General features: G+C 39.7%; 2 protein-coding genes across 5 annotated transcripts; one reads left to right on the forward strand and one right to left on the reverse strand.

The window, feature by feature from the left end:
* Window positions 1-10,009, forward strand: CIB3 (calcium and integrin binding family member 3). Of its 4 annotated transcripts, none has more exons than XM_083811354.1 (7): window positions 1-108; window positions 1,355-1,469; window positions 1,783-1,817; window positions 3,533-3,644; window positions 4,009-4,156; window positions 4,978-5,173; window positions 5,660-10,009. In XM_083811354.1, exons 2-7 carry the CDS (start codon window positions 1,419-1,421, stop codon window positions 5,679-5,681), a joined length of 564 nt encoding a protein of 187 aa, XP_083667480.1. In that variant the 5' UTR covers window positions 1-108; window positions 1,355-1,418; the 3' UTR covers window positions 5,682-10,009. The 4 variants fall into 4 exon arrangements, with proteins under 4 accessions (XP_083667480.1, XP_083667479.1, XP_083667478.1 ...); XM_083811353.1 differs by having other exon boundaries at window positions 20-108; window positions 1,333-1,469; XM_083811352.1 differs by having other exon boundaries at window positions 70-202; window positions 1,333-1,469.
* On the reverse strand, window positions 9,983-14,430 carry RAB8A (RAB8A, member RAS oncogene family). The gene is made up of 8 exons (XM_083811350.1): window positions 14,298-14,430; window positions 13,962-14,022; window positions 13,136-13,196; window positions 12,651-12,728; window positions 12,085-12,174; window positions 11,929-11,994; window positions 11,473-11,523; window positions 9,983-10,704 (listed from the first exon to the last, which is right to left on the reverse strand). Exons 1-8 carry the CDS (start codon window positions 14,419-14,421, stop codon window positions 10,612-10,614), a joined length of 624 nt encoding a protein of 207 aa, XP_083667476.1. The 5' UTR covers window positions 14,422-14,430; the 3' UTR covers window positions 9,983-10,611.
* Between the last annotated feature and the right edge of the window lie 218 nt (window positions 14,431-14,648).

Raw genomic sequence — 14,648 nt, forward strand, 5'->3', positions numbered from 1 at the left:
CCACACACCCCGCTCCGCAGCGAACAGTCCCAGTGTGAGGCATCTTTTGAAGAGTTTGAAGTCAGAATGGGGCTACGAAGCTGGTGAAGGGTCTGGGGCACAAGTCCTGTGAGGAGCGGCTGAGGGAGCTGGGGGTGTTTGGTCTGGAGCAGAGGAGGCTCAGGGGAGACCTTACTGCTCTCTGCAACTACCTGAAAGGAAGGTGTGGGGAGCTGGGGGTCGGCCTCTTCTCACAGATAACTAGTGATAGGGCTAGAGGGAATGGCCTCAAGTTGCGCCAGGGGAGGTTCAGGTTGGAAATTAGGAGAAATTTCTTCTCAGAAAGAGCAGTTCGGTATTGGAACGGGTTGCCCAGGGAGGTGGTGCAGTCACTGTCCCTGGGGGTGTTCAAGGAGAGGTTGGACGTGGTGCTTGGGGACATGGTTTAGTGGGTGACATTGGTGGTAGGGGGACGGTTGGACCAGATGATCATGGAAGTCTTTTCCAACCTTAATGATTCTCAGATCTTCACTTATTTTAAGCAAGGCCTACATATCTTCACAGCAGGGAGTAGATTTGGCCACCAAAATTTCAGACACCAGACATACCTCCTGGGCAGACAGTATGAAGGACCAAGGAATGAAGATGTTACAGCCTGCCTGAGGGCAATAAATCAGGGAGCCCACCACAGGCCGTAGTAGTGCTGTCAGGTCCTCCCTCTGCCCTTGTGTTTCATGTTTCATATAGCCTTTACCAGCACATTTCTGGTTTTATGTATAACCAGCATATTCACATGTATTTTCAGTGTAAAAAACGTATATGTACTTACATGCATTTATGTTACATTAATAGCCACTAACCAGTGATAATGTGTATTAATAGATAATGGAGGAATAAAGAGACTGAGAGGGCTTCATAGATACTACCTCAAGAGCAAACTACCATTAACATTAGTGGACAGTGCACAGTGCATATTATAGAGAAAAGTGAGACAAAAAGGACAAGAGGTTACTATCACTGTTGCTAGTTTTTAGCATTTGGTGTTCATTCTTAAAGAAGGACATTGCTAACACTTTTCAGTTAATTTACCATATGAAGGAATGAAAATGTACAGTCCATGAAGTCTGCTTGCTGCTCCAAAGACACAAACAAGAAGCTATTAGTTGTTTGGCTAAATACTGTAACGTGAGTCTTTATTATGCACACAGGAGACAGGTGAGTGATGCTGGATAAGAGCCTTGAGTAGTCAGACTAGAGATTTGATGAAATGCTCCTATTATGACTCTCTGCAGCCTGTGGAATAGGGAAGCTGGTTACTTGATCCTCTGCTTTACCTGAACCTCATTGTTGTAGCTTTTAATATCTGAATATCCAGACCAGCTATAAAGGTGACTTTGAGGAAAGAATGATGGGACAAGACTCAGCAGTCAGAGCCAGAAATGGGCAACAAGCAAACCATTTTCACTCCAGAGCAACTGGATGCATATCAGGTACAAAACAAACTAAATGGGTATTAAGACAGAATATTGAATAATGGCAAGTTTTATTTATTTATTTTTTTTTAAGCAGTCTCTCTAAAAATTACTTAGAGTATTAAATTACAGCAAAGGTTTTTAGGAACATGCTTGGATTCTTACATCAGGAAGGGTTATAAAGTATAAATTATATGCCAAAAGGAAAGAGTATTAGTGCTTGGCCACATACATTACAATATAATTCCATCTGAGTCACTGTAGTGGAAAAGTTAGGGCCAATGCATGCTAAAAACTGTCATTACATATTATGTCATTTCTTATTTCATAGGACTGCACGTTCTTTACCAGGAAAGAAATTCTGAGGTGAGTCTTGTGTGTGTGTTGTGTGTGTGTTTTATGTATAAAATATGGAGATTGCTACAAAACAGGTTACGTATAGGATATTTAAAAAAACCCAAAAATGTATTTATACAAAGTTAAAAATTAAAGTGATTCATTTGGACAATGTGCCTTTTTTTTTTTTTTAGTTTACAAAAACAATGTAATTTATCATAAACTGAGACAGGATTCTAAATTTTATGTTAAGGTACCAGTCTCTTTGCCAGAAATAAGTGTAACAGAGTATGTCTTAGTGCGTACTTTGCCATTGGCTTCCACATTCCCTCACCTCATTTATAGTCAAGTGCTTCAAAGTGTACTGTTATTCACTGGGACATGTAGCCTGTTTTATGAAATCATAAATGATTTTGTCAAATTTTATTCACATTTTCTTCATGTCTTCATGTAAATAATTAGCAGTGGTACTCTAAAGTGCATTTTTCCTGGAGCCTTCATGGGCCTCATCAAATACTCCATTCATTTCTGGCCACAAGATCTACAGGTTTGGTATTCTGTTCATATGAGACTGAGAGTCTTCACTGAAAACTTGTTCTATCATAAATATATATATATTTACACAGATAGTAACATACATAACATTGAAGTTTCATTGTCTTTACTAACCATTGGGCATATTAACAGAAAAAATAACTGTTCATTCAGTTCCTGCATCTCTCAACAGGTAATCAGACATTATTTGCTAATCTCTCTGAAGCACAGAGCATGAATAACAATTTTGTGCAAACATCCCTCTTTAGAACCTTGATATCCATGTATGAATTCAATATCAAATAAAATATGAATGAATCTGTAATAACTGAAATCTAAATCTATCTGCCTTTCCACGTAGTAAATAGATGCCAGAACCTCTGTGTCATGAATAAGACATTTATTATTGATAAGGATCCCTTTTAAAATTCTACCCTATTGTTTTGTTGATAACAGCTATGAATGGGATCCTTTAGCATAAAGAACTGAAGCAAATAGCATGCTGAAAAAGTAGTAAATGCATTCAAATGACTATGCATGTTTTCTGTCTTCCAAACCCCAGTTCTATGGAAAAACAGAGATAAAAAGAAGTGAATAAAAACCTGCTAGAGTTGGTCCCAGATATGTCTTTCCCTGGCTATGTCTTTAGTCATCTGGGATTTTATTCTGACATTTAAACTGATTCTTTCATGCTCCAATTTAAATCCATTATTTTTGGTCATATTCATTGTGGACTTGAAAAACAGATCCCTTTTGCCTTGAAACATTTTTTGTGTGTGTTTGAAAACTGATTAAGTGGACCTTCAGGCTGAAGGTCATGTGCCTTGTTATCATAAATACATAAATTCTAAATACACTGTGTGTCTGAATACCATTGCTGGCAACGTAGAAGTGAATCTGAAAGTATGTGAAAAATCTTTTTTTAGATACACCTTATGTAGTGGCTTGGCTGCCCAACCTGTTTAAGCATTTTTTTGTAAGCATGAAGGCTTTGTATTTTTCACCAGTTATACTATGTTGTTCTTTTTAATTTTGTCTCTTCCACCAATAACTACAGGGCATAATAAATGTTATTTAGAGAATGGTATCATCCCTCCGGTAAAGAATGTGAAAGTGTGTAAAGTGTGAAGAATGAGATGGAAAAGGCAAACACATTAATCTCAGGGGTCTAAATAACTTGTTCCCTAAACGAGCCTTCCTTTCTATTTCAGACTGTTTTACAGATACCGAGATCTAGCCCCACAGCTAGTTCCGCTCGACTACACCGATAAACCAGACGTGACACTTCCCTATGAACTCATTGGCAGCATGCCAGAGCTGAAGGTACAGACTGAAGAGCACAACGAGAATCAAGTGACACATTTCAGTTTAATCTACCCTTTTTTAATAATTCATTCAGTACTAATTGCTGGGAGGATGAAATACAAATAAATTTTGGCTACTGAAGTCCTTCTGGAAGCTTCTAGTGATTCCTTGAAAATACCCTGAAATTGAACAGAGGTTGAAGGCAGCTGCGGCTGTGTCTAACTCTGATAAATTAGACAAGAACATAAGAACTGAAAAAGGAGTATTTGACTGCCAAAAAGGGGTTACAACAAAAACAATCTTGCTCGAGTTGTATCTTATCTGCACTGAAATAAATGCTAGTAAAAATGACCTTCCCTCGCTCCTCTGTTCTGTTTCCCAGGACAATCCATTCCGCCAGCGGATAGCTGAGGTTTTCTCAGAGGATGGAGATGGCAATATGACTTTAGATGATTTTTTGGACATGTTTTCTGTGCTGAGTGAAATGGCTCCCAGAGACTTAAAAGCTTACTATGCTTTTAAAATTTATGGTGAGTGACATAGGCAAAAAACAATAACAACAGAAAAAAAACTTTGGGAAAAGCCTGTAGCTGCACATGGAAATGTAAAATAATTAATTTTGCCACCAGAATGTTTTCTAATTAGATGTGTTTTTAATACAGCCTTTCTCTGCATTGCATTCGAATGCCCATTCTCTCTCCAAAAACTTCTCGTCCTTTATACCCTCTTGTCTCTGTTCTTATTTAACTGGAATTAGGATTTACTATAAAATTTACAACTTGAATTTATCTGCAGTTTTCAAGAACTGATAAACATTTAATAAATAGTTCTGTCTGAGAAACTGCCTTGAAAAGTTCACCACAAAGGATTTGGTTGCCCATAAAGCTGCAGCGTGGTTTTGACTGGGGTTAGGTGGGGATCACACTTCTAGCAGTTTTCTCCAAGGGCAAATTTATATACATAAATAAGTAAAATATTGTGATTCAGCAAAATCTTAAAGTGAACCCCCACCAAAACTGAACAGCCCCCTTCTCTTGACTTCCTGTTACTGCCATTTAATTCAGTAGTACTGATTTACTAGGGTGATTTAATTATGGCTAGACTACGTTTAGCCATTAAACTATTCACGATTGTTACCTTAGGTATGATAAAGAGACATGAGACCAAGATTTTTGTTTTGTTCTTCTTGAATTTTTATACAAATACATGTAACTTCCTACCTCATTTGAAAGTTCTGCTTACATCAATACATTACAGCCTGGAAACTAAACCCTTCCTATTAAGTCTTGGCAGTCAGCCATGTGAAATACTGACCTTTCCTGCATTGAATTCATTTTGTTTCCTTTCACAGATTTTAACAATGACGACTACATATGCAAATCAGATCTAGAGAAAACTGTTAACAAACTGACCCGCAACGAGCTTACCCCAGAAGAAGTTCGCCTTGTATGTGAAAAGGTGATTTATGAAGCTGACCTGGACAACGATGGCAAGCTTTCTTTGGAAGACTTTCAGCATATGATAATACGAGCTCCAGATTTCCTCAGGTAATATTTGCTTTTAATTTATAACACATAATTGCTGGGTTTTTATCAGAAGTCTCCAAAACGTGCATTTCCTGTCTCCTCAGCCATTACAGACCACTGGTCTTCCCCAGCAGTTTCTAGTAGAGCTGCCAGATGCATGAGAAAGCACAGAGGCTTGTATGTGACTATTGTTTTTTGAACCTATATATTTTTACACGATTAAAAGTCCTAGTAACTGTAAAAGTTGATATTAGCACTTAGGCTCCATTGGTAAGTATATGACATTAGTTCAGCTGATGCGTAACATGGTCCAAGCATGGTTTCTGATGCATTACTTACATAAAGCAGCATTCTAAATCTTCTATTTATTTAATGTAACTGTTCCTTGCAAGTGTTCAAAATAGTTTCCAACTTAAACTACAATCCTAGGGTTAACTGTAGTGAATCCCTTTGAATGGAGTACACCGGTACACAAGTTAACGTTGCTTCCTGGTTTTTTTTTAATAGCACATTTCACATTCGAATCTGAACCTAGAAAAACTTCATGATAGAAGTGTTTCTTGAACCTGCAACAACTGTTGTTTCTCTTGAGACGACCATCCATGAGAGTGATAAATGAGAGGACCACAGATGATGATTTCTGGAAACAGAACCAGTCAGAGAACCCTTTCTCTTGTTTACCTCTTTAAAAGGAATAATCCATCTTCACTGAAATTTCCCTGTAATTTCACAGAAGGTGCGTGTTTTTCTAAAATTGTCTATTCCTATCCCCTTCCTCCACTAGAGCAAGTCTGGTCTAGACACTGATATAGAAAAAAAATCTTATTTTTAATTTCAGATACAAGCAGATAGGAAAGGAACTTGTATCAAATTCTAAAAAAATCTTCTAAAAAAAATCCTAAGAAAATACCCTACTATCCACTAAAAACAAAACCATTATAGACTCACTCTACATTCACAAATCCCCATACCATTTCCTACTGACCTACTCCTTTTCCCCTGAGAGACAAATCTAGCTTTAGTTTAGGAAAACATATTGCTGCCTACAGAACTTGGTTTTCCTTAAAAGGAGTGCAGGAAGTACTCACTCAGCTCAGGTTTTGAAGTCGTGAGAACGCCACCTACTTTGAAAATACTTTTAGAAAAATCACAGTTAATTCAAAATTGTGTAAACAACGCCTCTGATCAGCTTTACCAGTTTTAACAAATGGTTCAGTGAAGCAATTTGCTAAAGTATTCTCCTAGTGTGTAACAGAAGTCCGTTACAGTTCTGAGACGGGTATCAGGAAGTGCTCTCTATTTCAGAAATTGTAATGAAAAGTCAACATACTTTAAACAACAAAAGAAGATCCTATCCCAGATTCCTGTCACTCTTTTCTGTTTTTAAAAGTGTCCTGTTTTCCACACGAGAATCTATGTGTATTAATGATGAACGGAACTGACAAACTAATTTTTTAAAATTCTCTTTTCATAAGAAGTTTATTTATGCAGTGCTCAGGGTCCTGTACAACAGAGTAAAAACATACATACTGTAATAAAAAGTTTTGTTTTTAATACAAACATGAAAATCAATGAGAAGTGTTTAAGAAAGCAGTTGTGGGAAGGGTGGCAGTCAAAAGTGGTCATTCTAAACACACAGTTTACAGTTGCTTTTTTAAATGCTGGTTCCCTTAAGTTCCCTTCAAAAACAAAGTCTTAAGTCCCAACTCATGCTCAATTTAGAGCATGATTCCTGCTGAAAGGCTAGAGAGACCAGCCTGTTAAACATGTATTAACTACGGAAACAAGAACTCCAATGATCAGTGAAAGAAATGGGTCAAAGAATAAGGCAGCCTGAAATAATCAGACTGCACATTACCATTAACGTTCTGTTGAACAGATCTTTATTTCATCTGTAAATGAGGACACAAGTTAGTCATCACTCTTTCCCAACCCCTATGAACTTCTGGCAGAAATGGAGACCATTAAGCAGCCATTTGTCCATTTCCTCTCCAGCTTAAACCCCCATCCATTTCAAGTCCAAGAGAGCAAGAAATCACGGTAGCTTTTGAGTATGAGCATCAGCCAAACACATCGCCACCACAATAAAACCCTTAACAATTGTCAGTAAGATGATTAGCATCCCACATGAAAGTAGAGACCGAATAATTTTCAGCAGCAATAAAGAGACTTAATATAATCCATAGGATTTATAAATCTGAGGCTGAAAGTCTGACGGTGGCATAAGGCTCTGATGTCAAAGAACATTAGATGTGCCTATCTGCACAGGAACTAGACGACGTGAGCATTAAAACAGCAGTTCCACTGTTTATTGACAGATAAGCTACTGACAGTTCTACACCTGAAAGGGTGAAGACTATCTGAATAATTGCAATCAGCCTCAAAAATAAGGTCAACCACAGAATTCTATGATACTCATTAAAGTAAGGGAGTTTGAGAACATGCTCAAAAATGGGTTTGTTTCTCTACAAACCAAGTGTTAACTGATTACCTGACATTTTAGTGGTATTTAGACACTGAGAATGCGTAGCAAGCGCATCGTTAGCTTTACGGATCTACTTAAATTCCTGTTTTACAAATTCTGTATCCAATTTCAGATTTTTTCCATCTTAGTTAAAGAAAGCTTACATATAAATACATTCCTGTATTCATTTACACAGTACCTCTTTTGATCTTTGTGTTTTCATAACATTCATGCTTAAAAAACACAATTTAATTATGCGATGGAAACATCAACTGCATGTTGTACTTATCCAACATTTGATGTCAGTACTTAGCAATACATAGCCAAGCATACATGCAACTACAGTGTCTTTAACCTTTCCCTGTCTTACATTTGCATTCATATTTTGAGGTTTCATATTGCTTACACTGATATAATTTCTGCGAGTCTGTATACCCTAGAAGTACAGTGATGACTGTAGGTCACAGTAACTACGTGAAACTTCCTGAGATCGGGCAGTAACATGTTCCTTGAACAAAACCAATCAGTTTGGAAATCATGCTATAAATTAGGTATATAAACACGTGCAACAACCAGCATAAGTTTAAATGAAGTTGTTCACAGACAGAGTTAGTTTTTAATGCAAAAGAGTAACATAAGATGTAGAAAATGGGGAATGAAAAACAATTCAATCCTTCAAGTTTTATCCACTTTTAAGTTAATATGGTATTTCTTTCTCATCTCAGGACAAGTTATCTATTTAGATGCTGTCAACAGGCAAGACCCACTGTCGTGGTGCAGAGCCCCACGATATCAACTTAGATTAACCACTGATTTTTCCAGTCATTTCCAAAAGTAAGTCTGGCTGCAACATCTGGCTATATTAAAGAAAAAGGATAGATGTGATACAAACCACATTTACTACTAAGCCAGAAACAACACATTAAACAGATCTGCTTTGTGTAGAACAGCATTCAGACCATGCCTGAATCACCTCCCCAATTTTGCCCCAGTAATTTCTTGAAGCATAGTTGTTTTTTTTTTTAAAGCATCCTTATATGAAGATAGTAGCATTGCTTGCCCAATCTACAGCTGTGTATTACCTACCCTTTGAAGCACATACTGACTAGAGGGCTCTTCAGTACCTTAACATGATTTTACCCTACAGATACATCTGCATGTAATTCAGCATGGTGCGTGTTCACCACGTCCTCACACTAAAAAGCCACAAGCAAACACACAAACAAACAAGAACAAAACATCATAAGGTACTGGTTAGAGGAAAGTTTTACATATGATTTTAATAATGAACAGAGCTCATTTTAATTTGCTAGCTATTAAAAGAAAAAAGTTGGTGGCATATAAAATGCGTTTTTATAATCCAGTAACTTATGCAATAAAATTTCTTTTTATTTTAGAAAAAGGGGCAATATTCCTGTTGAGCCCAATTGCATGCTGCAGATTTATAAAGTTTAAATATCTATCAGATTCATAATTAACAACAGTAACACTTACGAGTGCTACTTTGAGGCCTGAATGTACTACCACAACCTTGAAGAAAGCAAAGCTGGTAAGTAAATACATTAAAATGAGCTTTAATTTCACCCTTAAGTGCAGTTGTCAATGTAAACAAAGCAGCACGTTAACAAATCCAGTGAGTTGCAGGACACAGGTGATATGTTCATTTGGGTCAAATATACCATAATTCCAATTACTTGACAGCAGACTTCTAAGTAGATTGCTCTTACTGGCTCCTTTTATCAATCTAACTAGAGTCAGGCTTACAGCTCAGAACTCAGAGCAACTGGCTACCTAGGTGCTTCACTAGGCTGTTACATTTTATACATCGGAATGTACGAGACTGTGTTTATAAGAATAAATATTTCCACTGAGAACTAAATATCATTTGCATTGATGCACGCTATTAACAGGTTTGTTGCTGCTTGGAATCTGAAATGATCAATACACAGCAGCAAGGCAAATCTCAGTTTAAAAAGTCTGTTTTCAGAAAGTGTTCATATGTGCAACATTTATTTGCATATGTGAGCAAGTGTGCATGGGAACACACAACTGGAAGCAGTGCAATACATTTTCTTGTCACAATTTATAACTAGCTACTACATCATGACAGATCTGGAGTCATTCTCAACTGGAGAAGGAAAAGCTGTCCACTGTGATATTATATGCTGAAATACATGTCCCTGCGGTCTGTTTCTCCAAAAACAGACCACAGATTGTTTGCATGGGACACATTGTAGCTATTATCTCCTGTTAAATGTATGGATTATTTAAACATGGCCATCTTTAACATGGATAAAGAAATTCCTGATGGTAAGGAACCATTACATTTACAGTACTCTTTTTTTTTTAATAGATTCATTTGAATGTTTTTTTTTCTTTTCTTTTTTTTTTTTTTTTTACTCTAATTGTACTTGTGGATTGTCTAGAAAAACACAATTGAGTAATTAGGCAGATTAAGGATTTACTCTGTAGTAGCAAAAAGGTGGAGATGTAGAAAGCTTCCTTCTACCTTCTGAAAAGGTATACACCTGTACTGCTTACTTAAGTGCATTTATTTGATGTTTTGATGCAAATGGTTTATATGCATCTAGATATGGATATGCACATGTATCATGTACACATACCTGTACTTTATTAATATTGGCATTTCAGTTTCTTATTTTGATCATAACTTAATCTTTCTAATTTGGATACATTACAGATATGAACAATAAGATTGAAGCCTGTCAGCAAAGGTGCTATTACAGGTCACATTTGATCTGTATTCCCTCTGCTAGACAATATATATGCCCAGTGGCAATCTGACAAAAATAAACTTGTTTCATCTCCAAAATTGAAGAGTCAGACAATTACTAAAATAAACAATTTCTTATTCAGATGGTCACAAAGTGACAATGTGTGTTGAAAATGCTAAGTCCACAGACAGAGGAAGTCTCACTCAGAACAGGCACAGTCCAGTTCAGTTGAGCAGAGGCTCAGATTAAGGCCGTGTCCCTCACAGAAGAACACATCGGAAAAAGCTGCTTTTCTTTTGCTGGTCTGGTGTGATTTTGACTCCCTGGTTGCTGCCTTGTGGGCTATTGCCTTCCTGAAGATGCAAAGAATTTCAGTTACTTTTTTATACTTAACAGCTTCTAGTACTGTTGTAAGATCTAGCATCCATACTTCATCTATACGTTTTGTTGAATCAAGCCTTTCATTACACAAAAAAGGTTACTAGAAATCAACAGGAGTCTCCACTCCTTCACTCTGAGAAGTCAGAGAACTGCATCTGCTACTTTTGGCTTTGACTAACACGTACCGTGCCTATTCTTCTTTCCATAACATCAAAAGGCAAACGAGATTAGAAAAAATATAGGACATTCGGTTCTTGTTACAATATCTCAGAACTGTCAGCAAGACCCAAAATATTACAGCTCTACCAGCCTGTCTGGTCACATAAAGGTAGAATGTTCAGTAAAAGTAGATGAAATCTTCTTTAGCTTCATTTCATAAGGAACAGTGTTATGAAGTGGGCCTCCTGTACTTCTAATCCATACAATTCAGTTCTCCAAACAGAAAGAGCAAGAACTGCTCTGCTCTACCTCTCACTTGGCTTTCAATAAAACAAACAAAAGAATTTTATTTGGGAAACCTCAACTGCTGCAACTAATTTCTGAAATGCAGAGACAATTGTTTATAAGCCCAGGCAAGAGCACAGCCTGTGAAAACCAAAAATATATTTCTATAACCTTCAGTGCATCCCCCATGAAAGATGCCACAAAATGTTTTTTGACTCGCTGTGATAAAGTAGTTGGTATTTGGCTTTTTTCTTCCCCTCTTTAAATAGGGATTGGACTAAGTAAAAGTTACTCACCAACTTCTTGTCCATTTTTGCTTTGATATCTCTGGCAAGAGTGAAAAACGCCTGTAACAAAACAGTTGCAAGTTACATGGTTAACAGCTTGTGCTCTAACAGTTCTGTTTAATAATAAGTTGCCTTATCATGCCCACGTTTTATATTGTAGCAAAATGATGTCCTTTGTAAATGGCACTATTGCATGCAGAGACATAAGCCCAGATTTTTTAGGATGTCCCTCTAACACTAGTTACTGTAATGCCCTTGTGTTACAGTCTAAGTACCAAGTTCAAGTTAAATTACTTAGCATAATGTTGGTAACACAATGCCATCACAGGATGCAAGGACATGTATTTAATAACACATCTGATGCACCTAACAATTGAGTTTTGCATACGATCAGGATGAGCAAGCTTTCTTGTTGCTTGTTAGCACTTATTATAACATGAATAAAAGAAAGGTTGCAGTACTTACATTCTCTATGTTTATATTTGCTTTTGCACTGGTCTCCATAAATTTAATTCCAAAACTTGCTGCAAGCTGAACAAAAGCAAGTTTCACGTTAGTTGGATCAGCAGGAACAGCTATAAATACAACCAGCCAGGGTGGAGACCAGGCTGTAGCACTTACCTTCTCCCCCTGCTCTCTAGAAACTTGTCTTTTGTCATTTGCATCACATTTGTTCCCAAGGATCATTTTTTCAACATCTGGAGAGGCGTGCTGAGGCAGAAACAGACCAAAGGAAGGACTTCTTATTTTTTTGTAGACAAATATTGACAAGATGATGATTCAGGTCATCAAGTACTTAAAATAGAGACGGTGGTGCTAAGCATTTTCTGTAGATTTATGAGCTCTCCCAAAACACCTGATCCCAGCAGCTTACTGCAGACACTGATAGCTCAGTGTGTGTCCTGCGTAATGACAGCTCTTAGTCTGCTTGTCATGGCAAGAAAACGTTACCTCATAGGAACCCTACTCACTACAAGGACAAAAGCTTGCTCCTGTGTAAGCATAATGAATTACTGCTAACCAAGAAATTCTACAAGATGTTACTGATTTTCATTCAATTTATTTTCCACATAGCCTTCAGCATATTTATTTTAAAGATACATAACATTTCTGAAGCATTTAACTTCTAAGGTTTTTTGGAGGGGAAACAGCATCTTCAATATCGAGTAAGTAAATACAGAAATTACCTCTTCAATGTTCCTGACCCAGTTCCGAATATTTTCGAAAGATTTTTCATTGGTGATGTCATAGACTAACATAATGCCCTAAAGATTAAGGAGATAAACACCTTGTTTCAGCATCAGTTTAAGCAAGAGTTAAAGGCTTGTCCGTAACAGAAAAGAACAACTTAACAAGCACTATTAAAACAAAAGGTGGTTCAGAGCTGCACATAACGTTTAATTGCAGTTTGTATCTTGCTAGATAAGGCGTACCGGATGTGTATTTACAGTGAGTCACTATGGAAATCCAACCCTGGGACCTCCCACATTGCCCCAGTACAGCTCCAGCACCGCACTAAGAAACAGGAGCACGACTGTAAGTGTTTACCCAGGTTAGAGTTTACGTTTTGGAAGAGGAATGGTTACACACGTCCCACATTACAACCCAGCTGGTTTGATTGTGAGAGCTGCACCCTTTGGTTTACGTTTAGTGCAAGCTGCGTTGCTCCTACCATTGCTCCCCTGTAGTACGCCGTTGTGATGGTTCGAAATCGCTCCTGCCCAGCCGTATCCCTGCAACACACAGAACACAGCGGGGCTCACACAAACCACCCAAGCTCCCATGCCCAAATTAAAGCCACCAGAAATTTTAATTAAATATTGTTGAGCCAGTCTTTAAATATGCTAAAACTAGATTTTTGATTCCTACGATAACATAAACTGCTGAGAAGCATAATGGGAGAAAAAAAGGTGATAACATCGCTACTGCAACCCACAGAATGTTAGGGATTGGAAGGGACCTTGAAAGATCATCTGGTCCAATCCCCCTGCCGGAGCAAGAACACCTGGATCAGGTCACACAGGAACGCATCCAGGGGGGTTTTGAAAGTCTCCAGAGAAGGAGACCCCACAACCCCCCTGGGCAGCCTGTCCCAGTGCTCTGCCACCCTCACTGGGAAAAAGTTTCTTCTCGTGTTTAAGCGGAACCTCTTATGTTCCAACTTGCACCCACTGCCCCTTGTCCTATCACTGGGTGTCACCGAGAAGAGCCTGGCTCTGCCCTCCTGGCGCTCACCCTTTACATATTTACAAACATCAATAAGGTCACCCCTCAGTCTCCTCCAAGCTAAGGAGCCCCAGCTCCCTCAGCCTCTCCCCATAAGGGAGATGCTCCACTCCTTTCCTCATTCTCGTGGCTCTGCGCTGGGCTCTCTCGAGCAGTTCCCTGTCCTAGAACTGAGGGCCCCAAGCTGGAGGCAATATCCCAGACGCGGTCTCACCACACTGACACCGCGCTACCAGACCTTAATTCACGGAAGCGCAGAAGGAAAGCCTTACCAGATCTGCAGCTTAATTCTCTTCCCATCTAGCTCTATGGTCCTAATTTTAAAATCGATACCTGAAACGAGAAACAGCCGAGTTACTTCCCGCCTCCTCACAGACCGGCCACACGCGTTTCCCTCTCACCTCCCGGCTGGGGCCGGGACTTTCTCGGAGCACCACACGCGGAGCCTCCCTCACCCACAGCCCGGGCCCGCGGCTGCCCAACGCCGGGCACACGGCGACACGGCCCCGCCGGCCCTGCAGCGACCCGGGGCTGAGGCGGCCCCGGAGCGGCCCGAGGACGTGAGGGGGCCGGGGGAGCGGCCGTGAGGCGCGGCGGGCGGCCCGTACCGATGGTGGAGATGAAGGTGGCGTTGAAGGCGTCCTCGGAGAAACGGAAGAGCGCGCACGTCTTCCCCACGCCCGAGTCTCCGATGAGCAGCAGCTTGAAGAGATAGTCGTACGTCTTCGCCATCTTGCCCGGCCGCCGCCCCGCCCTCCGCGCCGCCTCATAGGCCGCGCCCGCCGCCCATCACCGCCCGCCGCCTCCCCATTGGCCGAGCCGAGCGGCGCGGCTCCCGCAGGACCCGGCAGGAAGGGAAGGGAGCCGGCCCCTCATTGGCTTCGGCTCGGCGCGGCGAGGAGCGACGCGATTGGGGCGGGGCGTCACGTGAGGCGCGGAGCAAGGAGCCGAGGCGAGGC

This window comes from Anser anser (genome assembly GCF_964211835.1).
Source record: "Anser anser genome assembly, chromosome: 25".
NCBI classification, from domain to species: Eukaryota; Metazoa; Chordata; class Aves; order Anseriformes; family Anatidae; genus Anser; species Anser anser.